Genomic DNA, 27,030 nt, shown 5'->3' on the forward strand with positions numbered 1-27,030 from the left:
AAAAAATCTAAATAAGAATTTGTTCTTAACTGACTTGCCTAGTTAAATAAAAGGTTAAAAAAATAAAAATAAAAATAATAATTGCCGTTGGCTAATGGGGATCCTAATAAATCTAATCAAATATACTACAACCCTTCTGACATTCTCAACTACTTCAAAATGCACCCTGAGCGCTCACTGACTCACTCAAACTGACAGGCGTACTGCCACCTCTGCAATAACACACAGCACTGCATTGCACTACTGTGGGTATATCCATCCACAGGTATCTGTCCAGTCAGCCATTAGTATTCATCTTGATGCACACAGCACTACATTGCACTACTGTGGGTATACCCATCCACAGGTATCTGTCCAGTCAGCCATTAGTATTCATCATGATGCACACAACAATGCGTTGAGTCATGAAGCTGATGGTTTCATTTAGCTACCCACTGTAGTGGTGAAGATAAATATGCAGGGCGTTGTTGTTTGTTTTCTCTTGGTGATAATGATAATTCATCATTCAGAGGGTTGGCTTTGGTAGGATTCACAGTAGGTGAGGAAGTTTTCCTAACAAAAAAAGAGTTAACCAGGGACAACAGGCTGATTATTATTTGATTATTCAACCGACAGTGCCAGGTAGCAGAGGCCCAGTATTGTAGACATCTACATATCCCCTTGTGTGTGTGTGTGTTTAGCAGGTTGGCACTACAGGAATGGTTGTCAAACTTTTCCCGGTATAAATTACCTTCAACGCACACACTCCTGTTGGACACACACACACACACACACACTCCTGACTCCACCACAACATAACATTCCTGCTGAGAGTGAGGGGCGGTAGGTAAATGTTTGTCTTGTCATTCTGTCAAACCTGTTTATTAGTTAGCCGTCTTGCCTGCCAACGAAAATAAACAAAACAAACAAGTCACAGAACTACTGAAGCTAGATTAACCACCTCACACCTAGCTATTTGTTCTCAGAAATTAATTGAGGTGTTCAACTTTGAAAAGAGAGGCTTCTGGGTATTGATGACAACACCAGACGTCTAATGAGGGCTTAATCAGGAGCCGGGTGGCGAATGGGACATCTCAAAAACAGCAACAAAAATATATTTTGATTATTTTCCCAATAATTTTTATGGGGCTTTATTCGTCAGAGATTCCAAAAACATCAAATGATACCCTGACAAACAGTAAGCGTTAGTGTGGCCATTGTGAGCATTGGCACGCAGTAATTTCATAGAGGCTTTTGAAAACGTTGTACACTGCAAGTCAAATAGCACAACAGAAGAAAAAAAAAGAAAAACACTTTCCAGGTTTTCTCTGTTAGGCATTGCAGTAACAACAGTTCCTGAAAACAATCCTAACACAATGATCAGAATGAATCATATATTCTTTCATTTGTTAGAATCTTTAGATGTTATGTTAGAACCTTTAGAATTCTCAGTCTGCCTGTGTCCATTCACACATTCTGTTTGGCTCTGCTTGTGTCTAGTCAATCAGCCTGGTCTCATAAACTAGACGTAACATAGTAAAAGTAAATCCGGAACACTCAAATTAGTATGATACCGTATGTTACACTTGGTATGGTTACATTAGACAGATGGTTACTTAAGGCAAAAACGAAAGTAGGGTGGTTGGTTGGGGTGGATGGGTTGGTGTATAACGCAAACGTCTAGCAAGCTAAAGGTTGTGAGTTTGAATTTTATCACGGACAACTTTAGCATTTTAGCTAATTGGCAACTTTTCAACTACTTACCACTTTTTAGCTACTTTATAACTATTTAACATGTTAGCTAACCCTTCCCCTAACCCTAATCATAACCTTAACCCTTTTAGCTAAACCTTCCCCTAACCTTAACCTTTTTATCTAACCCTTCCCCTAACCCTTTACCTAACTCCTAAACTTAACCCTAACCCCAACTCCTAGCTAACATTAGCCAGCTAGCTAATGTTAGCAACCTAGCCACCTAGCTAGAATTCGTAACATACAGTTGAAGTCGGAAGTTTACATACACTTAGGTTGGAGTCATTAAAACTTGTTTTTCAACAACTCCACAAATTTCTTATTAACAAACTATAATTTTGGCAAGTCGGTTAGGACTGCATGACACAAGTAGTTTTTCCAACAATTGTTTACAGACAGATTATTTCACTTATAATTCACTGTATCACAATTCCAGTCTGTCAGAAGTTAACATACACTAAGTTGACTGTGCCTTTAAACAGCTTGGAAAATTCCAGAAAATGATGTCATGGCTTTAGAAGCTTCTGATAGGCTAATTGACATAATTTGAGACAATTGGAGGTGTACCTGTGGATGTATTTCAAGGGCCTACCTTCAAACTCAGTGCCTATTTGCTTGACATCATGGGAAAATCAAAAGAAATCAGCCAAGACCTCAGAAAAAAGAATTGTAGACCTCCACAAATCTGGTTCATCCTTGGGAGCAATTTCCAAACGCCTGAAGGTACCACGTTCAACTGTACAAACAATAGTACGCAAGTATAAACACCATGGGACCACGCAGCTGTCATACCGCTCAGGAAGGAGACGCGTTCTGTCTCCTAGAGATGAACGTACTTTGGTGCGAAAAGAGCAAATCAATCCCAGAACAACAGCAAAGGACCTTGTGAAGATGCTGGAGGAAACAGGTACAAAAGTATCCATATCCACAGTAAAACGAGTCCTATATCGACATAACCTGAAAGGCCGCTCAGCAAGGAAGAAGCCACTGCTCCAAAACCGCCATAAAAAAGCCAGACTATGCTTTGCAACTGCACATGGGGACAAAGATCGTACTTTTTTGATAAATGTCCTCTGGTCTGATGAAACAAAAATAGAACTGTTTGGCCATAATGACCATCGTTATGTTTGGAGGAAAAAGGGGAAGGCTTGCAAGCCGAAGAACACCATCCCAACCGTGAAGCACGGGGGTGGCAGCATCATGCTGTGGGGGTGCTTTGCTGCAGGAGGGACTGGTGCACTTCACAAAATAGATGGCATCATGAGGAAGGAAAATTATGTGGATATATTGAAGCAACATCTCAAGACATCAGTCAGGAAGTTAAAGCTTGGTTGCAAATGGGTCTTCCAAATGGACAATGACCCCCAAGCATACTTCCAAAGTTGTGTCAAAATGGCTTAAGGACAACAAAGTCAAGGTATTGGAGTGGCCATCACAAAGCCCTGACCTCAATCCTATAGAAAATATGTGGGCAGAACTGAAAAAGTGTGTGCGAGCAAGGAGGCCTACAAACCTGACTAAGTTACACCAGCTCTGTCAGGAGGAATGGGCCAAAATTCACCCAATTTATTGTGGGAAGCTTGTGGAAGGCTACCCAAAATGTTTGATCCAAGTTAAACAATTTAAAGGCAATGCTACCAAATACTAATTGAGTGTATGTAAACTTCTGACCCACTGGAAATGTGATGAAAGAAATAAAAGCTGAAATAAATCATTCTCTCTACTATTATTCTGACATTTCACATTCTTAAAATAAAGTGGTGATCCTAACTGACCTAAGACAGGGACTTTTTTACTAGGATTAAATGTCAGGAATTGTGAAAAACTGAGTTTAAATGTATTTGGCTAAGGTGTATGTAAACTTCCGACTTCAACTGTATCATGTTTAGCAAATTTGTAACATATATTTCGAATTGTAATTCGTGGCATATCATACGAAATGAGTGATGGACATCTACAAAGTAATAATTACCATATGAAACGTAACATATCATACTTAATGGGGTGTCTCAGATTTACGTACAGAATAATATGAAATGCTCTGAGACCAGGTTGAGTAAATGAACAGTGAGAGATGCTCACTACTATTAAAAGTATTGATTCCAGAGCAAACCTAAATGGCAGTTGGCTACACTGGAAACTAACGATAGACTGGATAAGGCTGTATAAGATCTAGGTGCATGTTGCAGGATTGCATATCTGTCTACAGTAACACTTCAGCATTTATTTAGAAGAGGCTTTGGGTTTTAATGAGCTGTCAAGAATGCCAATATGAAACCATCCATCTTCATTTGACATAAACAGTGACTCATCTCATATACTCTTCCATCCATAGTGTTGAAATGCACTCCTACGCAACACCACGTTTCAACTGTGTTGTACAAACTTGTTGAAAACACACTACGCAATACCTCTCGTTGGGAAGTCGGCTGTATAATCAATCAGTTGTTGTCGTCTCACCATATATGTCAATCAAAATCTAAAGAAAACATACTTCACAGTGTTTTAGAGAACATAACACACACACACTTCCTTCCAACATGTTGATAGCGCCTGTAAAGCTGCTTCATATACAGTGAGGGAAAAAAGTATTTGATCCCCTGCTGATTTTGTACGTTTGCCCACTGACAAAGACATGATCAGTCTATAATTTTAATGGTAGGTTTATTTGAACAGTGAGAGACAAAATAACAAAACAAAAATCCAGAAAAACGCATGTAAAAAATGTTATAAATTGATTTGCATTTTAATGAGGGAAATAAGTATTTGACCCCTCTGCAAAACATGACTTAGTACTTGGTGGCAAAACCCTTGTTGGCAATCACAGAGGTCAGACGTTTCTTGTAGTTGGCCACCAGGTTTGCACACATCTCAGGAGGGATTTTGTTCCACTCCTCTTTGCAGATCTTCTCCAAGTCATTAAGGTTTCGAGGCTGACGTTTGGCAACTCGAACCTTCAGATCCCTCCACAGATTTTCCATGGGATTAAGGTCTGGAGACTGGCTAGGCCACTTCAGGACCTTAATGTGCATCTTCTTGAGCCACTCCTTTGATGCCTTGGCCGTGTGTTTTGGGTCATTGTCATGCTGGAATACCCATCCACGACCCATTTTCAATGCCCTGGCTGAGGGAAGGTACATGGCCCCGTCCCTTTGATGCGGTGAAGTTGTCCTGTCCCCTTAGCAGAAAAACACCCACAAAGCATAATGTTTCCACCTCCATGTTTGACGGTGGGGATGGTGTTCTTGGGGTCATAGGCAGCATTCCTCCTCCTCCACACATGGCGAGTTGAGTTGATGCCAAGGAGCTCGATTTTGGTCTCATCTGACCACAACACAATCACCCAGTTCTCCTCTGAATCATTCAGATGTTCATTGGGAAACTTCAGACGGCCCTGTATATGTGCTTTCTTGAGCAGGGAGACCTTACGGGCGCTGCAGGATTTCAGTCCTTCACGGCGTAGTATGTTACCAATTGTTTTCTTGGTGACTATGGTCCCAGCTGCCTTGATCATTGACAAGATCCTCCCGTGTAGTTCTGGGCTGATTCCTCACCGTTCTCATGATCATTGCAACTCCACAAGGTGAGATCTTGCATGGAGCCCCAGGCCGAGGGAGATTGACAGTTCTTTTGTGTTTCTTCCATTTGCGAATAATCGCACCAACTGTTGTCACCTTCTCACCAAGCTGCTTGGCGATGGTCTTGTAGCCCATTCCAGCCTTGTGTAGGTCTACAATCTTGTCCCTGACATCCTTGGAGAGCTCTTTGGTCTTGGCCATGGTGGAGAGTTTGGAATCTGATTGATTGATTGCTTCTGTGGACAGGTGTCTTTTATACAGGTAACAAACTGAGATTAGGAGCACTCCCTTTAAGAGTGTGCTCCTAATCTCAGCTCATTACCTGTATAAAAGACACCTGGGAGCCAGAAATCTTTCTGATTGTGACGGGGTCAAATACTTATTTCCCTCATTAAAATGCAAATCAATTTATAAAATTTGTGACATGGGTTTTTCTGGATTTTTTTGTTGTTATTCTGTCTCTCACTGTTCAAATAAACCTACCATTCAAATTATAGACTGATAATGTCTTTGTCAGTGGGCAAACGTACAAAATCAGCAGGGGATCAAATACTTTTTTCCCTCACTGTATAGGTTTTGATATAATATTTATTAGAATGCCTTGCTGTGTGAAACTTGTGGCTGGTGACATTTCAGGGAGAAGTCATTTCAGTGAGCAGTCATTTCAGCACAGTGGCGGCAGAAAGCAGAGATAGACTTTAATCACTCTCAGGGAGACAAATTAAATAGAGATTAGCACCGATCCATATCATTTTCTGGCTAATACAGACCATTGAGCCACTAAAGAGTATAATCATCACTGCAGTAAAATAACTGTCACAGCAGGCGGGGTTATAATGACGCGCGCCTCTCTGTTTGTTTAGCACTGATGTTTATTTTTGTTTTCCTACTTATGCTTTTTTTAACAGATGTATCTTATCCCAATACATCTACTCTACTCTACTGTACTTTACTCTACTCTACTGTACTCTACTGTACTCTACTGTACTCTATTGTACTCTACTCTACTGTACTCTATTGTACTCTACTCTACTGTACTCCACTCTACTGTACTCTACTGTACTCTACTGTACTCTATTGTACTCTACTCTACTGTACTCTATTGTACTCTACTCTACTGTACTCCACTCTACTGTACTCTACTGTACTCTACTGTACTCTACTGTACTCTATTGTACTCTACTCTACTGTACTCTATTGTACTCTACTCTACTGTACTCTACTCTACTGTACTCTATTGTGCTCTACTCTACTGTACTCTACTCTACTGTACTCTATTGTACTCTACTCTACTGTACTCTACTCTACTGTACTCTACTGTACTCTATTGTACTCTACTGTACTGTACTGTACTGTACTGTACTCTGCTCTGCTCTGCTCTACTGTAAAGTACAACAGTAACTACCAACCTGCCGGCTTGCAGAACCCCAGATATGGTGAAGAGTCCGAAGTCGGTGATGACCACTTTGCCGTTGTCATAGAAGACATTCTTGGACTTCATGTCCTTGTGTAGGATCCCCTTGGCATGAAGATAGCCCATTCCCTGAAAACAACACAAACATAACTCATTGGGGGTCTAGGCTGAGTCATGTTTTGTGACCAGTGTTGTTGTAGAATAAACTGATTGATTGATTTAATGTTTGATTGATTGATCCAGCCAGTCTCCAACACATTGATTATGTTGTTAAGGTAATGTGTAATGAGTCTTAAAAACGTTACAGTACCTTAACCATCTCCTGGGCGATCTGTCTGGTCTTGTTGACATCCAGGATGACTTTAGCATCTCTCACCACTGAATACAGGGTCCTTCCCTTACACAAGCTGAGAGAGAGACATTACAACTTAACAACACATCATACATTAGAATAGAGTAGAGTAGTGTAGAGTAAAATAGAGTAGAATAGAGTTTAGTAGTGTAGAGTAGAGTAGAGTAGAGTAGTGTAGAGTAGTGTAGTGTAGAGTAGAGTAGAGTAGAGTAGTGTAGAGTAGTGTAGAGTAGAGTAGAGTAGTGTAGAGTAGAGTAGTGTAGAGTAGTGTAGAGTAGAGTAGAATAGAATAGAGTAGAATAGCATATTCATCTTCATAGCAAGTTAAGCATTGTTTCATGAAATCATATGCTATGTTGTTGTTGTTAGATTTTTTACCAGGGGGGTATTGTTGTTAATTGAATATTCATTAATGATGATGGTATCAGTTCCAGTGTAGGGACAAATCCATTCTGTTTAGTTGTTAATTGAATATTCAACAATGATGATGGTATCAGTTCCAGTGTAGGGACAAATCCATTCTGTTTAGTTGTTAATTGAATATTACACATTACATCTCCAATAACACAAACTGAGCATTTGGCTTTGTAGTGGAGGAATAACTGGTGCGACATCTAACCCCAAGGCCTCTCGTTTGGGCTCAGAGGGCAGGTGATGGATGAGAGCAGAGAACAACTAAAGCCAGGGGCTGCCTGCCATCTATCTATCCACTACTGGTGAATCACAGCTAGGGGCTGCCTGCCATCTATCTATCCACTACTGGTGAATCACAGCTAGGGGCTGCCTGACATCTATCCACTACTGGTGACTCACAGCTAGGGGCTGCCTGCCATCTATCCACTACTGGTGACTCACAGCTAGGGGCTGCCTGCCATCTATCCACTACTGGTGAATCACAGCTAGGGGCTGCCTGCTATCTATCCACTACTGGATAACTCACAGCTAGGGGCTGCCTGCCATCTATCCACTACTGGTGACTCACAGCTAGGGGCTGCCTGCCATCTATCCACTACTGGTGACTCACAGCTAGGGGCTGCCTGCCATCTATCCACTACTGGTGAATCACAGCTAGGGGCTGTCTGCCATCTATCCACTACTGGTGAATCACAGCTAGGGGCTGCCTGCCATCTATCCACTACTGGTGACTCACAGCTAGGGGCTGCCTGCCATCTATCCACTACTGGTGACTCACAGCTAGGGGCTGCCTGCCATCTATCCACTACTGGTGAATCACAGCTAGGGGCTGCCTGCCATCTATCTATCTACTACTGGTGACTCACAGCTAGGGGCTGCCTGCCATCTATCCACTACTGGTGACTCACAGCTAGGGGCTGCCTGCCTGCTATCTATCCACTACTGGTGAATCACAGCTAGGGGCTGCCTGCCATCTATCCACTACTGGTGAATAGAGACATTTCAAATATGACATTTTAAATGTCTCTATTCCTTTGGAACATTTGTTTAATGTTTACTGTTTATTTTTGATAGTTTATTTCACTTGTATTTCTGATCTATTTCACTTGCTTTGGTCATGTAAACATATGTTTCCCATGACAATAAAACCCTTTGAATTGAATTGAGAGATAGAGAGTAGTATTACACCTCATCACATCCTAAAGCCCCTCCCCCTCCTCACACCCCTTCTATCACCCCAAAGCCCCTTGCCCTCACACCCCTTCTATCACCCCAAAGCCCCTTGCCCTCACACCCCTTCTATTACCCCAAAGCCCCTCCCCCCTCACATCCCTTCTATTACCCCAAAGCCCCTTCACCCTCACAACCCTTCTATCACACCAAAGCCCCTCCACCCCCTCACACCCCTTCTATCACCCCAAAGCCCCTCCCCCCTCACACCCCTTCTATTACCCCAAAGCCCCTCCACCCTCACAACCCTTCTATCACCCCAAAGCCCCTCCACCCTCACATCACCCCAAAGCCCCTCCCCCCTCACACCCCTTCTATTACCCCAAAGCCCCTCCACCCCCTCACACCCCTTCTATTACCCCAAAGCCCCTCCCCCCTCACACCCCTTATATTACCCCAAAGCCCCTCCCCCCTCACACCCCTTCTATTACCCCAAAGCCCCTCCACCCCCTCACATCCCTTCTATTACCCCAAAGCCCCTACACCCTCACACCCCTTCTATTACCCCAAAGCCCCTCCACCCCCTCACACCCCTTCTATTACCCCAAAGCCCCTACACCCTCACACCCCTTCTATTACCCCAAAGCCCCTCCACCCCCTCACACCCCTTCTACTACCCCAAAGCCCCTCCACCCCCTCACACCCCTTCTATTACCCCAAAGCCCCTCCACCCCCTCACACCCCTTCTATTACCCCAAAGCCCCTCCCCCTTCACACCCCTTCTATTACCCCAAAGCCCCTACACCCTCACACCCCTTCTATTACCCCAAAGCCCCTCCACCCTCACACCCCTTCTATCACCACAAAGCCCCTCCACCCTCACACCCCTTCTATTACCCCAAAGCCCCTCCCCCCTCACACCCCTTCTATTACCCCAAAGCCCCTACACCCTCACACCCCTTCTATTACCCCAAAGCCCCTCCCCCCTCACACCCCTTCTATCACCCCAAAGCCCCTCCACCCTCACACCCCTTCTATTACCCCAAAGCCCCTCCACCCCCTCACACCCCTTCTATTACCCCAAAGCCCCTCCACCCCCTCACACCCCTTCTATTACCCCAAAGCCCCTCCCCCCTCACACCCCTTCTATTACCCCAAAGCCCCTCCACCCCCTCACACCCCTTCTATTACCCCAAAGCCCCTCCACCCCCTCACACCCCTTCTATCACCCCAAAGCCCCTCCCCCCTCACACCCCTTCTATTACCCCAAAGCCCCTCCCCCCTCACACCCCTTCTATTACCCCAAAGCCCCTCCCCCCTCACACCCCTTCTATTACCCCAAAGCCCCTCCCCCCTCACACCCCTTATATTACCCCAAAGCCCCTCCCCCCTCACACCCCTTCTATTACCCCAAAGCCCCTCCACCCCCTCACACCCCTTCTATTACCCCAAAGCCCCTCCCCCTTCACACCCCTTCTATTACCCCAAAGCCCCTCCACCCTCACACCCCTTCTATCACCCCAACTGTAACGGCTTGACGCAGCTAGGTGACATCCAGATGACCTGAGGGCCAGGGGCTTCATGCATATTCATTCATACCAAGAGGTAAGGTGACGGGGCTCTGGCTCCGGAGAACGGGATGGGGACCTTCTATTGCCTGATGACGCACCGTCCACAACTTCAGGAACCAATAAACATCCAGGGAGGACATCAATTACTGCCATAGCTTACAGGTGTGTGTGTGGGGTGGGTGGGGTCTGTGTGTGTGTGTGCGCACTGAAGGTTTTGTCAACAGTCTGGATGAATACAGCCAGGATAGTAATACAGTGATGGAGTTTCGTGGCTCTCTCTGCTGATCAAAAGCTAATAAAGTCACAAAAACACTCAGAGAGCCGAGCTTTGAAAAGCGGAGTAATTATTCTGTATGGATAGAAACCTGCGGTGAAGGGAAACGGCTAATGATTATTCCACGCTGCGGGCACTCCTGCAAATCAATCCACACACAGCCACTCATGACGAATCAATGACAAACAATCAATATGAATATTTTCAGAATTCTCCACATCGCTGACTAACCTTCCATCCCTGCCTGGCATGAGCCAATTTCGTCCTCATTCATGTTCAATTTGACATGTTTTTCCTGTTGGTCTCCGTGGTAATACGGCTGAGTGGAATGATTAAGACTAGTGCGGCTCTATAGCAGGTCCTGTATATTAAGAGTATTAAGTATTAAAATGTATGCACTCACTAACTGTAAGTCGCTCTGGATAAGAGCGTCTGCTAAATGACTCAAATGTAAAATGTAAGAGCAGCTCTATGCGGCTAGCTATGACATTTCCTTTGATTTCATGCACTCACTCATTTCAGCACTCAGGACTTGTCCAAGGCAAAGCACTTGACTTTTGAGTCCTTTTAACTATTGTTTGCGAGTGTTGGTAGTTCGCCGAACTATGCTTGCATGATGAGTGACTTTGCCTGACACCCGGAAACTTGTGTTAGCTCCCAGAGTTAATGCCTAGGCTTTAGCTCAAAGGGCTAATGCAGTCTTGGGTCATGCAGACAACCCAGGGTTGATACCTGGTCAATAAGGGATGGAATGGCATTGTTTCTATAACATCCCTTTTCCTTTCAATTTACTCAATTGTATAATTCTTGAAGTGAACACGGTACTAATACAACTTCAAGCACACCATCCTATGTTTTTTTGTGAAACATTATTTCTGCTTCTTTGTGCACTGAGCTGTATTCATAACAGGGGAGGGGGTTTCAGACACTGTTTGATGAGTCGTCCTCACACATTTCCTCTGGAGAAACAATGACACAGCACTTTAACTGAGGCATTTCCTCTGGAGAAACAATGACACAGCACTTTAACTGAGGCATTTCCTCTGGAGAAACAATGACACAGCACTTTAACTGAGGAATAGAAAATGAGGGACAGAATCAAATGGAATCAAAGGAATTATTGTTGTTTTGTTACTTTTAACAGTTACTTTATGGAATCTACATTTAAGTCTTTCCTTTGTTGAAAAAGGACCACACACCAAAGGAATTGTCCTAAAAGTGAACACTACAAAACATTTACTCACATCTAGACAGGGATTTAGCTACAGTATAATGTTAACTGCTTCATCTCCAGGTATACACTTCTACTTGTGAGGTAGTTTGGATTTTCCCTTTACCTTAGCATATATGTATTTTCTTAGCCGCAATATTGTCTGTTTCTGTTATTAGCCAGCCACTAACGTTTCATATTTTATTCATAGAAATATCCTGCCAGACAAACACCTTGAGATGAATCATCAAGTTAGTTTCTTGGGGGGTCCTGTTACATGACAAATAATACCATGTCTCTAAACCTAAAGCAGAGCGTCCAGAAAGGCCAGTCTTTGTGTAAGCACAGATCTCTAGAGAACACGCGAGGGCTGTGGAGAATCACTGCACACTCGGGTTGGCTCAACCCAGTGCACTTCAAATCAGCCAGATAGACAGTCCAGCCAGGACACTGCCTTTCACTTCATTGAGACACCCATGTTACCCACTTCCCAGTCCAGACACACAATAGTGCTCCAGAAGGGAATGGAGCGCTGTTTTATGATCTAAATCCACAAAACATCACCCTTGTTGGAGAGAGAGAGACTCTGTCTCTGACCACTGCCAGGCCCCATGGTAACAAAGACTGGGTCACTCATAGTACATAGCTAAACCACTTCACAAGAGTATTGTATTTTTCTACACAGCTTCACTACTTTACGATAGCTTTAAATTCCTAGAGTGGTGAAGTGGATGCTATCGCCCAATCATTCTTCTGCACGTTGACATCAAAATCCCATATATATATATATCTATATCTATATCTATATCGGGGACAGGAGAGTTGAATTTAAGGAGGGGGTTACTGTGACGTTAAAAGGGTTGGGCTGCTTCCCTATACTGAGAGACCAGCTGGTGGTGTGGGACTACCACCTACCACCACAGATGTTACTTAATATATTGCCGTTCCTAAACTGTCCAGTATAATTATGGTAGGGTTGTCAGACCCAATTCCCCTCTTGTACTTGAAGAGCACTTGTAACGACATACTTACTGATCCTGTACTTGAAGAGGCCCCACAAGGACATACTTACTGATCCTGTACTTGAAGAGGCCCCACAAGGACATACTTACTGATCCTGTACTTGAAGAGGCCCCACAAGGACATGCTTACTGATGCAGTTTGATTATAAGACCACAGTCAGTTCGTCAGTTGGCTGTGGTCCATGTTGGAACAGAGCTCAGTAATGACAAACATCATCACTCACCTGGTGAAGATAGCCAAGGGTTGGGGGCTCATGCAGGCGCCCATTAAGAGGACCACACACACACACACAGACACACACACACACACAGACACACACACACACAGGCAGGTTAGGGTTTAGAGGACTCACCTGGTGATGATGGCCAGGTGTGGGGGGCTCATGCAGGCGCCCATGAAGAGGACCACGTTCTCATGTCGGGTGTTACGGTAGGCCATCACCTCCCGCTTGAAGGCCTTCAGCTGATCCTCGTTGTCCTGCTCGATGTCGATGAGGCGGATGGCTACCTCACCATGCCAGCGCCCGTGGAACACCAGGCCGAAGCGACCTGAAGAGAGCAGAAGGTAACTTAGAGGTTAGAGAGGTGGACCTGTAGCCAGAGGGTCGCTGGTTCAAATCTCAAGTGGGATCTGAATTGGTAACTAAAAGACTGCTAGTGTCAGATCACAACTAAAATGTCCCACCATTGTGACCCTGAAGCAAGGCACTTAAACCTAGCTCCAAGGATTCTGCACTATGGCTGACCCTGTGCTCCTTTCAAATGACGGATTGTGTTGTATGGGGCGATTGAGAGCAGATGTAACAGTTGGACTAATAAAATTGTATTGTATTGTATTGTATTACCTTTCCCGATGAGGTCTCCTATCTCCAGCTGTTTGAAGGGGATGTCCCACTCCTGGAGGAAGATGGATGTCTGGCTGGCCTTACGGGGGAAGTTACGGGCCGACAGCAGAGACAGGTTCATCTCCTCAAACTCATCCTCCGAATCCTCCGCCTCATCGTTGCACTCCTCATTCTGTTCAGGAGAGGAAGATGAAGAGGAGAGGAAGATGAAGAGGAGTTTAAGATGAAGAGGAGAGGAAGAGGAAGATGAGAGGAAGATGAGAGGATGATGAAGATGAGAGGAAGAGGAAGAGGAGGAAGAGGAAAGGATGATGAGAGGAAGATGAGAGGAAGATGAAGAGGAAGAGGAGAGAATGAGTGAAACTCCTTTCAATCCAGGTCCACAATAAGTGTTTTATACTTATTTGTATTTATTTATTTATTTTTACATATAACACAAAAACACAACAACAACAAAACACCCAGTATACAAAACATTCTCTAAGATGGTCAACATACGATTTCCAAATTCTGTCAAATGTGTCTGGTTTATGTTGGATGTTATGAACATTTTCACATTTATATGATCAATGGTTCTTCTCAATTTCTTCCTTTGTCTGTTTCCGATTTCTTCCTTATAGGTTCTGAACCAGCAGGTAAAGTTTCAATCAACCCTTGGCAATCATCTTCTTTGGCGTAGCAGCTTCTTTCAGTATTTTTTCTATTCTAGATGCCTTAGGTTCATCCAGATTCTGTTGAAGCGATTTAATAAGATTTCTGAGTTGTAAGAACTTAAAGAAATCGACCTTGGATAATCCAAATCTTTCTTGTAATTGATTGAATGACAGTAAAGATCCATCATAGTACACATGTTCAAAATTCATGATGCCACTTTGGAACCAGGACTTAAAGGTGTTGTCATTCAACACTGGAGGTAAGGTGAGGTTATTCCAAATAGGGTTGCCTGGTAATATTGGTTCTTTCCACCTCATTAATTTATGTATATTTTCCCAAATACACATGGAATTGAGAATCATTGGATTGTCTGTTTTTTTCTTCAATGCCTTGGACCCGAAGTAGTGAATATATTTTAGATCATACGGTACAAGATTTGTGGCTTCGATACTCCTCCATGAACAAGGATAGTCAGTTTGCTGTCCATTGTTTAAGTGAACAATGGCTCTCATTGCCAAAACTCCGAAGTATCCCTTTAAAGAAGAGTTATTGATTTGATATGCCTCCTCCAGATTGCATGGTATCAGTACACCCGGGTATTTCATATGTGTCTTTGTCCATTTCCACTTCAATGTACTTTCTAAGCTTGAGAAGTCATGATTAGAAATGGGCATTATTTCAGTTTTCTCCCAATTCACATTGAATCCTGAAACAGCACCATGTGTCCAACAGTAGTAAAATAAATGACAGAATGTTCTGATTCAGAAGATAAACAAAGTAAAATGTCATCTGCATACAATGATGTCACATGTTGACCTCCACCAATCTCTATGCCCCGGATTGAGCCATGAGTTCTAATTATTGATGCTAAGGGTTCTGTGGCTAAAGATAATACATAATTAGACAAACTAGTTTAAAATCCAATTAAATGTAATTGAAACAGTGAAAATGGACAGCCTTGTTGTGTGGTTGCAAATGATTACCATCTCGAGCATCAGCATGCCAAACTATAACAAATATTACTAACCCTACACAGATTTTATTCAGAAATAAATCCTACAATTTCATTAGAGGGGGGACTCACGTCTGATGTAGGTTCCACTTCAATCTGTAGTAAAGGGTTTAAAGGGTTCATCTCGACTCTGTAATCAAGAGGAGGGCATGCAGATGGGATGAGCATTTTACATTGCACACGTTAGCATCATACACATCTGCACTGAACCGTGTTGAATCACGCATCATGGACGGTGATTAAACACCATGCACTTTCTGAACCCTCCTTTCTGTTTATCTAGCTACGTGGCCAGACAGTAAGGCATTCTACATGTAAGCTCTTCTAACCTCTGTGTCATCAGTACAGCTGCATACACACAAAATTGTCACATGTGCCGAATACAACAGGTGAAGACCTTACAGTGAAATGCTTACTTACAAGCCCTTAACCAACAATGCAGTTTTAAGAAAAATAAGTGTTAAGTAAAAAAAATAGATAAGTAAAACATTTTAAAATAAATAAATAATTAAAGAGCAGCAGTAAAATAACAATAGCGAGGCTATATACAGGGGGTACCGGTACAGAGTCAATGTGCGGGGGCACAGGTTAGTCGAGGTGATTGAGGTAATATGTACATGTAGGTAGAGTTAAAGTGACTATGCATAGATAATAAACAGAGAGTAGCAGTAGTGTAAAGGTGGGGGTGGGGGCGACGACAATGCAAATGGTCTGGGTAGCCATTTGATTAGCTGTTCAGGAGTCTTATGGCTTGGGGGTAGAAGCTGTTAAGAAGCGTTTTGGACCTAGACTTGGCGCTATGGTACCCCTTGCCGTGCGGTAGCAGAGAGAACAGTCTATGACTAGGGTGGCTGGAGTCTTTGACAATTTTTAGGGCCTTCCTCTGACACCGCCTGGTATAGAGGTCCTGGATGGCAGGAAGCTTGGCCCCAGTGATGTACTGGGCCGTACGCACCACCCTCTGTAGTGCCTTGTGGTCGGAGGCTGAGCAGTTGCCGCAACCAGTCAGGATGCTCTCGATGGTGCAGCTGTAGATCTTTTTGAGGACCCATGCCAAATCTTTCCAGTCTCCTGAGGGGGAATAGGCTTTGTCGTGGCCTCTTCACGACTGTCTTGGTGTGTTAGGACCATGACAGTTTGTTGGTGATGTGGACACCAAGGAACTTGATGCTCTCAACCTGCTCCACTACAGCCCCGTCGATGAGAATGGGGGCGTGCTAGGTCCTCCTTTTCCTGTAGTCCACAATCATCTCCTTTGTCTTGATCACGTTGAGGGAGAGGTTGTTGTCCTGGCACCACACGGCCAGGTCTCTGACCTCCTCCCTATAGGCTGTCTCATGAGTCATGAGTCGTTCCTGGCCATGTAGTCATGGGTGAACAGGGAGTACAGGAGGGGACTAAGCACGCACCCCTGAGGGGCCCCCGTGTTGAGGATCAGCATGGCATATGTGTTGTTACCTACCCTTAACACCTGGGGGCGGCCCGTCAGGAAGGTGGAGGTGGTCAGTCCCAGGGTCCTTAGCTTAGTGATGAGCTTTGAGGGGAGTATGGTGTTGAACGCTGAGCTGTAGTCAATGAATAGCATTCTCACGTAGCTGTTCCTTTTGTCCAGGTGGGAAAGGGCAGTGTGGACTGCAATAAAGATTGCATCATCTGTGGATCTGTTGGGGCGGTATGCAAATTGGAGTGGGTCTAGGGTTTCTGGGATAATGGTGTTGATGTGCACCATGATCAGCCTTTCAAAGCACTTCATGGCTACTGACGTGAGTGCTACGGAACTGTAGTCATTTAGGCAGGTTACCTTAGTGTTCTTGGGTACACACACACACACGATGCACACACACATTAGGGTTATGTATTATGTAATCTTTTATGTTTTGTGTTGGCCCTGCAACAGCTAATGGGGATCCTAATACAATACCAATAAACCCCCCACACACACCCACCACCCACCCACCCACCGCCCCCCTGTGTGCAGAGTAACACTACTGGTGGCTCAGTGTTATGATGGTGACAGTGTATGAAATGATGTATGTGATTCCTGTGGTATGTGTGGCCCCTGGTAGGGCCTCAGTCTCCTAATGAGAGGATCCAGCCAGGGCCATAGAGAGGCCCTCATTAACCCAGGGAAGAGGTCATTAAGGCGGGGGAAACTGCCAGCTGCTACTGGACCCTGGCTGGGTGAGGGAGTGCATGGAGCCACACACAGAGTAGAAGACTGGCTTTAATTACATCATGAGAATGTGGGTTTCATAACCAAGATAATGGATTCACATTTGTCAGAAAGCAGTGGGAGAGAAAAAGAGAAGCAGTGGGAGAGAAAAAGAGAAGGAGAGAGAGAGGGGGAGAGAAGGTGAGAGAGAGGGGGTGAGAAGGTGAGAGAGAGAGAGAGAGAGAGAGAGAGAGAGAGAGAGAGAGAGAGAGAGAGAGAGAGAGAGAGATAGAGGGAGAGGGAGAGGGAGAAAACGCAAGAGAGAGAGAGATGGGTGCACCTTTCCCCAGTCATATTGACATTGAAATAACACCTGTGTCAGTCACTTAGAACGTATAAAAAGCATTAGAAAGTCATTAAAACAGTCTCCCATTTCTGTCAGTTTAAAAATCCACTAACAATTGACTATGAAAATCATCTATGAAAGCTAGTTTAGGTTTAGGTTTAGGTTTATTTGAACATCTTGGTACATACAGTATGCAGTTTCTGAAAGCTAAAGTTACTGAGCGCTACCTTGCGTTTATTTATGTGATTGATTTAGATTATAATCAAACTATCTGAGGAGTCCAAAGACATCGGCATCAGTCCTTGTCGTCTCCTTCTGCTTGCTTTCCGCAGCCGTGGGTTTTAGAAACCCAAGTGGAATCCAGTTGGCATCCTAACTGTAGCGTGAAGTAAAGGCCATGCTAACATTAGCCCCAGAGTGTGTGTCTTGTCCTGCATCTCTCATTGTCACAAAAACGTCTTTGCTCCAATAATTTTGAGTCCCTATCCCCTTTCGACCAATGGAGGGACAGAGACCGACAGACGAGACGTGATATGAGGCTTATCTGAAACAGACTGTTTGTTACCCACACGATCATGCGAACATTGCTCTGCGTCTGTGTCGCTCGACAACATTTCTTGGCATATCATTTAAAAATAAAATGTATGTCATTTACTGACCTACTTCACTGGTGGAGGGAGACAGAGGAAGAATCAGAGCTATCCCACTGGGCACAGAAGTCAGTTCAACATCTAATTTTGATTTACATTTGGTTAAGTTGTCAACTAACGTGAATTCAACGTGAAATCAACAAAACACTTCATAATGTCATTGGAAATGTGATGTCATTGGACATTTTGGTGAAAATGCTGGTGAAAACAAAGCAGAAATGCCCTTACGTTGATGACTTTTTGCAAATCCAATTCCTTTTCCACGTTGATTCAAGGTCATCACATTGATGTTTTGGGTTGAAATGACGTGGAAACAACGTTGATTCAACCAGTTTTTGCCCAATGGGATTTTAAACAGTTTATTTCCTTCAACAACCCCTCTAGATTGACTAAGGTCAGAATATATTTGTCACGATAACTCATGTTGTTCATACTGTATCCAAGATGTCAACAGCGTTATGGTGGACACTCCTCCCAAGATACTTGTCAGACTTCCCTTCAAACACCCCTTCTAGATTGACTAAGGTCAGAATGAAATAGACTGACAGTGACTTATCTGCTGCATGGTGTGTTTCTGTGGCCGACACACCTCCCAGGGTACTGGGCGGACGTTATGTCGCGTGTGAACTCAAAGATTGACACCTCACTGACATTGTCATTAGATGTTGATTGCGTGACATTGGTTTACTACGTGGTACCATGGTTGAGCCAAAACAAATATAAAGAAAGCAATCCCGTTTCCTAGTTTTCTACTCACCCTGGCTCAGACAGAACTGGGTGCAGGATGACCTGGGGTGCCCTACTGGGGGCCTCTGGGACCAGGGCCACGTCTAGAGAGGAGAGGCATATTGTAAATCATCACAACACTGGACATTACATAGTCTTTATACCACAGCCCAGTGTAATATCACATACAGTGCATTCGGAAAGTATTCAGACCCCTTGACTTTTTTTTACACATTTTGTAATGTTACAGCCTTTTTCTAAAATGGATTAAATTTCCCTCATCAATCTACACACAATATCCCATAATGACAAAGCAAAAACTGGTTTTTAGAAATGTTTGCAAATTTATATATATACAAAAATATATACAGTGAGAGAAAAAAGTATTTGATCCCCTGCTGATTTTGTACGTTTGCCCACTGACAAAGAAATTATCAGACTATAATTTTTTAATGGTAGGTTTATTTGAACAGTGAGAGACAGAATAACAACAAAAAAATCCAGAAAAACGAATGTCGAAAATGTTATAAATTGATTTGCATTTTAATGAGGGAAATAAGTATTTAACCCCCTCTCAATCAGAAAGATTTCTGGCTCCCAGGTGTCTTTTATACAGGTAACGAGCTGAGATTAGCTTACCTGTATAAAAGACACCTGTCCACAGAAGCAATCAATCAATCAGATTCCAAACTCTCCACCATGGCCAAGACCAAAGAGCTCTCCAAGGATGTCAGGGACAAGATTGTAGACCTACACAAGACTGGAATGGGCTACAAGACCATCGCCGAGCAGCTTGGTGAGAAGGTGACAACAGTTGGTGCGATTATTTGCAAATGGAAGAAACACAAAATAACTGTCAATCTCCCTCGGCCTGGGGCTCCATGCAACATCTCACCTCGTGGAGTTGCAATGATCATGAGAACGGTGAGGAATCAGCCCAGAACTACACGGGAGGATCTTGTCAATGATCTCAAGGCAGCTGGGACCATAGTACCAAGAAAACAATTGGTAACAGACTACGCCGTGAAGGACTGAAATCCTGCAGCGCCTGCAAGGTCCCCCTGCTCAAGAAAGCACATATACAGGCCCGTCTGAAGTTTGCCAATGAACATCTGAATGATTCAGAGGAGAATTGGGTGAAAGTGTTGTGGTCAGATGAGACCAAAATCGAGCTCTTTGGCATCAACTCAACTCGCGGTGTTTGGAGGAGGAGGAATGCTGCCTATGACCCCAAGAACACCATCCCCACCGTCAAACATGGAGGTGGAAACATTATGCTTTGGGGGTGTTTTTCTGCTAAGGGGACAGGACAACTTCACCACATCAAAGGAACGATGGACGGGGCCATGTACCGTCAAATCTTGGGTGAGAACCTCCTTCTCTCAGCCAGGGCATTGAAAATGGGTCGTGGATGGGTATTCCAGCATGACAATGACCCAAAACACACGGCCAAGGCAACAAAGGAGTGGCTCAAGAAGAAGCACATTAAGGTCCTGGAGTGGCCTAGTCAGTCTCCAGACCTTAATCCCATAGAAAATATGTGGAGGGAGCTGAAGGTTTGAGTTGCCAAACGTCAGCCTCGAAACCTTAATGACTTGGAGAAGATCTGCAAAGAGGAGTGGGACAAAATCCCTCCTGAGATGTGTGCAAACCTGGTGGCCAACTACAAGAAACATATGACCTCTGTGATTGCCAACAAGGGTTTTGCCACCAAGTACTAAGTCATGTTTTGCAGAGGGGTCAAATACTTATTTCCCTCATTAAAATGCAAATCAATTTATAACATTTTTGACATGCGTTTTTCTGGATTTGTTTGTTGTTATTCTGTCTCTCACTGTTCAAATAAACCTACCAAATTATAGACTGATCATGTCTTTGTCAGTGGGCAAACGTACAAAATCAGCAGGGGATCAAATACTTTTTTCCCTCACTGTATATATATATAAAATAAAAAGTAACACTATATTTACAAAAGTATGTGGCTTTGTGTTGTTTTGTTTTGCTTTGTGTTGTCAAACAAATGTGTTGTTTGATAAGCTGGTAAGTACATGTAATACTTTTATAATTAAATGTTTTGACTTAAAACAATGATTTGCAGGCGTAAGAAATAAGCATTGGGAGTTGTTAACAGCAATGGCCTCATGACACTACTCATGACTTCATAATATACACTGTGAGGATCAGTCCTGCATCACTATACTGCATCTCGGACTCTTCCACCCCACACAGATGTAGGATCTTCATTTGATCACGCTGTTGTTGCACAGCATGAAATGCAAACTTGTAATGTATTCAAGGTTTAAAAAGCCTTCTAAAGTTTGTAATTTCAGACTTTATTTGCCCTAATTCAAATGTATCAACCCCTACAAAAATGCACATTTCCTGTTGCTGCAGGATTAAGATCCACAGCTCTAAAAGACTCTCCTGTAATGGTCCAGCTAGATAACAGAGACCGGCAGCAGCAGGCTTTTATTTGTTTCTATTCTATAGAAGAGCCTGAGGAGAGCAGAGGAGCGTGAGGGAACCTGAGGAGAGGAGACTGAGGAGAGGGAACTGAGGAGGGGGAACTGAGGAGAGGAGGGGGAACTGAGGAGAGGAGATTGAGGAGAGGAGACTGAGGACAGGGAACTGAGGAGAGGAAAGGAAACTGAGGAGAGGAAAGGAAACTGAGGAGAGGAGACTGAGGAGGGAAGGCTGAAGAGAGGAATGGAGTCTGAGGAGAGGAGACTGAAGAGAGGTGGTTGAGGAGAGGAGACTGAGGAGAGAGGAGACTGAGGAGAGGAGACAGGCGTTAGAGTTTAGAACCTGTCAAGGACGAAAGAACAGAATCATCAAATCTCAACATCAAAAGTGAATGGGTATTGTGATGATCAACTACAAGGCACTTACCTGGGAATATGAACTGCTGCTTGTATTTGAAGTAAGAAGAGGCTGGATAGAGGGGGAGAGGGAGAGAGGGAGGAGGGAGATTGAGAGTGGGTCAGGGTTGTGGTGCAGACCCTTTTGATCTTCTTTCACTGACAATCAGCACAGAGCTGGGTTCATAGAAGGGTTGAAATGACAAGAATGACATTTCTTTCCTTGAGCAGAGATGTTGAACAGACGGCTCTAAAAATCAAACAGTAGTAACACTAAATGTACTACTTCTATCAGAATAAATGTCTAAACGCACTTTAAATAAAGTTTGATTTAAGACTTTATCTGGAAGAAAAACGCTTTACGTTTTCATTTAAATCCCGTACCTGTTAAATTGAACTGTTTCTGTAGCCGTGCCGACTGTGGGGAGGGGTGTAGGGGGGAGGGAGGCGTGGTACTGGAGGGGAGGGGGGGAACGGGGGAGGAAGGAGTGGAGGAGGTGGTGGAGGAGGGGTTACTACTGGAGTCTGGCTGGTACGGGACAGGGATGTGATCCTGAGGACAGAGATAGATAGAGAGAGAGGGAGAGAGAGCAAGAGAGAGGGGGATGGAGCAATACAGAGAGAGGAAGAGAGATAGGAAGAGAGAGAGGGAGGGAGGGAGGGAAAGAGAGAGCGAGAGTGTGAGAGCGAGAGCGAGAGAGCAAGAGAAAGAGATAGGGAGAGAGAGGGAGAGACGGAGAGAGATGGGGGAAGAGAGCGATATAGAGAGAGAGAGAGAGAGAGAAAACGAGAGAGGGGGGAGACAGAGAGAGATACAGAGGGGGAGAGAGAGAGAAAGAGGGGGGAGAGAGAGAAGGAGAGAGAGAGAGATATAAGGAGAGAGAGACAGAGACAGAGACAGAGAGATAAGGAGAGAGAGAGATAAGGAGAGAGAGAGATACATAATTAAATAGGCCAGTATTATCGTTTATCTCTATGGCCTGTAGCAGGAAGAACTAGTATCTTTTCAGACTCTTCCTCATTCACAAGATAACACCTGACAACGCACCTGTCGTCTATTTGTGTTGTTATGATGAGGATCCATAGAGATAGTAGAGAGATTTGCTGCCTGTGCTGTGCTCTGGGAGCTAAAAGCTATTTTATGTGGTAGGGTAGGAATGAGTGGACTTGGTTGTCCTCTCTTATTATGGAGTGTTGCTATGCGTGTTGTTGACCAATATGTTCATTTCCTGGTTGTATTGGGGTAGTCGTACAGAGTGAGGGAGTGAAGAAACTCTGGTCTCAAACTACACTAGTAACGGTCATAGTGAATTAGCAGATGTCCATTAAAAGTCTCTCATTAAAAACTCTAACTCTGAACTGTAAGGCCCACTAAATGTTGTCTAAAATATAACAGTAAATCTGAGACTGAGCTTCATGTGATTTCAAACAGAAATAAATAACTTTTGGACTTTAAATAAGACAACAGACCTCAGATGTGGAGCCCAGAGCAGTTTGTTTGTGTGCGAGTGTGTACGGTGGTTCCTACCTTGTTGATTTTGCTGGTTTTGGGCAGCGTCTGACTGATGTGCAGGTCTGTGTACCTGAGGGGGTTGTTGATGTCACATGGTACCGATTCAGTCCGTACCAAACGAGCTGGGAGAGACAGAATCAGACATAAACAGAACACTGAGTGAGGGCTTTGAGCAGATGTGATATGTGCTTAAAAGCTTTGGCTGTCCATTAGAGAAAGTCTTTATCTACTCAAATTTCTAAATGTGTTAAATGGAAGATGGACCCTTTTTACTATCGCAAGGGAACTCTTAAGAACACCTTAAGATAGCTGGCCAACTTCAAGTAGACTTCAGAAAGGTTCTGTAGTTCAAAAAAAGAAAGGTTGACAAAGTGATTGTTTTACCTTGATTTCCTTGGTGATCTGTCGCACCAGTTGGGAGAAAAGGAGAGACATATAAAGAACTTACAGTAAAAACTAACTTCAGATGACAGAGAACCTTGAAGTAATACTTCAAACAAAAGCACTATAGCAGAGAATGAGTATTATTTTAAAGCAATACTTCCATAACTAAAGCACTACAGCAATAACAATCCTAATAAGTATTCCTAATATGAATATGTTTTGCACTGCTGAATTACAGTAGGGCTACAGAAAGTATATCTCTCCTAACTTGAGATACATGTGCAGTTCGTGTTACTGCTTATGTTGAGAATACTACTAAGACGTTTTGAGGCCTGTGTATCAAGGTCTACAGCTATTAAAATGGTGCATTACTGCTTTCAGTCGCTTTAATAAATGCATCTGCTAAATCACGTATTATGTATGAATTGAAAGACCAGTGGTGAAATGGTCCTTGAAGTTATGCGGCCTGTATATGAAGTCAGGCTTCAGCCCTACAGTAAGCTGCTGGTCCAACAGTCCTTTGTTACCTTTCAGGGGGTTACTCCCTCCTCGCTGGATGATCAGCAAATGGCAAGGCGGGGCTTCTTTGGTGCATTTGTTGTGGCACTTCAGCCTAGTGAAACAACAGAATAATATACACACTGAAACCAGGGCTGTGTCTGAAATGGCACCCTATTCCCTATATAGTGCACTACTTTTGATCAGAGCCCTGTGGCTCTGATCAAAAGTAGTGCACTATATAGGGAATAGGGTGCTACTTCGGACACAACCCCTGACATCACTGAATCTCTACTATTCATTTTCAAAACAGTTAAAAGAAACAGTTCTTGAACGTTTAGTAGTCTGGGTCATTAAGGAAATAAAAAGCTGTCCTTGTGTCAAAGATGTCTCATTCGGTCGATTGTGAAATTGGTTAATTTATTTGAGTAATCTGTTTAGAATGATAATGATAATTGCTGTTCTGTTCCTTTTCAGAGACTTTTCAAAGTATGCCGTGACAAATTATCTTTCTAGAATTCTAATAAGAATGTGGATTAACAAATATGGAGGACAAAAAAGACCTTAAGACCCATAACCAACCAGCATAATGATTGGATTAGATAAAAAAATTTACTTCACTAAGCACACCAAGATAAATTCTTAGAAACATTTGATGCATGGCAATAATGTTGTTTTCTCCTGGCGTAGACATGCTTTTCATGAACAAAGATCAGAATAAGGTTAGGAAGAAGGACCTACTTGCAGTTTTTACATTTGAGTCCAAACAACATTCCTTTTCCACACACTATGCATGTCTGAGACATCCAATACTTGGTGGAAAACCTGCAAAGACAAGAGAGCGAACGAGAGAGAGAGAGAGAGAATGAGAGAGAGAACGAGAAAGAGAGAGAGAGAGAGAACGAGAGAGAGAGAATGAGAGAGAGAACGAGAGAGAGAGAACGAGAGAGAGAGAGAACGAGAGAGAGAAAGAGATAAGATCACATAGACAAAACATCTCTTCTACCTGTTTCTCCATGCATAAATGAGTCCCCAACAAGGCCCCAGCAGGTGTGCATCACTGCACAGAGGAAACATCACTGATTGCTTGTGACCTTTCAGAAAATGATTCCTATTCCCACGTGATGACAAATGGCTTTTGTCATAGAATGCCTCATATTCTCAGGTCACCTTTCCTTAACATAAGAAAGATGGACGCCTTTAGGCCTATTCTTCCCCTCCCTCTAAAGATTTTTGTGCTAATCTCTAATGCACCTTGATTCAATTTGGGGTTCACCTGGCACTCCTTTCATTATCCCCCGCCAATGTTGAGTTTGTGGCTGTGCTGTCTGAATAACTGCTGTGACAGCCCACTTGAATCAACATTGTTTCCATGTCATTTTTGCGAAATGACGTGGAACCAACGTGGAATAGACGTTGAACTGTGCCCAGTGGGAGAGACCATACTGCTGCATCAAGACGGTAACACAGCAACCATTCACAGAGATGAAGACGGAGCCTGGCAGAAACCGTGGCACGGCGCACAGAGCAAGATCTCAAGATGCTGCCACTTTATCAAACGGGCAAATCTACAGTGTGTTTTAATTCTCTTGAACGATAAAAAGCAATTCCCTACTTCGAGGTTGGATGGAGTATCTAAGTGCCAGGCAGCCCAGGGAAGAACTAGGGGGTTTATTGACAGATAGAGGCTGACACCTGGGTTCAAGCAGCAGGCTGGCTGGGGTAATGGAATATGACTGATAGAGGCTGACAGAATCAGAATCTCTTCATTAGGAACCCTCGCATCACCTCGTACCGTCACTAAACAGAACCAGAACTTAATCTTCCACACAGACCATCCCCTGGCATGGTGCAGTGCTTTATTAACACACTACCCCTCTATCAATAGGGGGGGTGTTAGCGATGGGTGGAAACTCAGGATACTAGACAACAAGGATTTGAGTCAGCCAATGTCAACCTGTACAAGTCTGGAACAGTATTGGTACAGGGCAAACCCAAACAGTTTCAGCTGGACTTTCACAGAATCAAAGAGGGAGTGCAGCAGGAGAAGCTCTCTCTTGAGAAAGACTCCCCCACCCCGAGCAAGTCAGACCTCTTCATTAAACAACCCCACAGACGAGCAACACCAAGCGGAAAGTCAACATCCCAGCACAGAGCACTACTCCCTCACTGAAATTAAGGATAAATTCACCCTGCTGGAGGTAAGGTAGGTGGAGCTGGAACAGCAGGTGAACATACTCCAGTCAGCACAGACCCAGACAACAGTCCAGCACTGTGGTGAGACAACTTCAACAGGAGCAAGAGCAGGAGCGGAAGATGAAGGCCCAGCAGCCAGATGGCACGACTCCAACAACATCATTAAGTTTGCAGACGACACAACAGTGTTAGGCCTGATCACCGACAACGATGAGACAGCCTATAGGGAGGAGGTCAGAGACCTGGCCGTGTGGGGCCAGGATAACAACCTCTCCCTCAACGTGATCAAGACAAAGGAGATGATTGTGGACTACAGGAAAAGAAGGACCGAGCACGCCCCCATTCTCATCGACGGGGCTGTAGTGGAGCAGGTTGAGAGCATCAAGTTCCTTGGTGTCCACATCACCAACAAACTATCATGGTCCAAACACACCAAGACAGTCATGAAGAGGGCACGACA

General features: G+C 43.9%; 1 protein-coding gene across 1 annotated transcript in view; it reads right to left on the reverse strand.

The window, feature by feature from the left end:
* The window catches only part of LOC311145141 (kinase suppressor of Ras 2-like), a gene marked incomplete at both ends in the record, with an annotated part of 139,989 nt that overhangs the window by 18,719 nt on the left and 94,240 nt on the right, over positions 1-27,030 (reverse strand). Inside the window, 11 exons of the mRNA XM_084181335.1 lie at positions 6,719-6,852; positions 7,034-7,130; positions 13,090-13,285; positions 13,582-13,753; positions 15,320-15,377; positions 19,153-19,225; positions 22,011-22,052; positions 22,364-22,532; positions 23,508-23,647; positions 24,404-24,489; positions 25,116-25,199. Coding sequence (XP_084037461.1) covers positions 6,719-6,852; positions 7,034-7,130; positions 13,090-13,285; positions 13,582-13,753; positions 15,320-15,377; positions 19,153-19,225; positions 22,011-22,052; positions 22,364-22,532; positions 23,508-23,647; positions 24,404-24,489; positions 25,116-25,199 — 1,251 coding nt within the window. The remainder of the gene's footprint in view (positions 1-6,718; positions 6,853-7,033; positions 7,131-13,089; positions 13,286-13,581; positions 13,754-15,319; positions 15,378-19,152; positions 19,226-22,010; positions 22,053-22,363; positions 22,533-23,507; positions 23,648-24,403; positions 24,490-25,115; positions 25,200-27,030) is intronic.

Source organism: Coregonus lavaretus, assembly GCF_964263955.1.
Source record: "Coregonus lavaretus genome assembly, chromosome: 17".
Taxonomy (NCBI): domain Eukaryota; kingdom Metazoa; phylum Chordata; class Actinopteri; order Salmoniformes; family Salmonidae; genus Coregonus; species Coregonus lavaretus.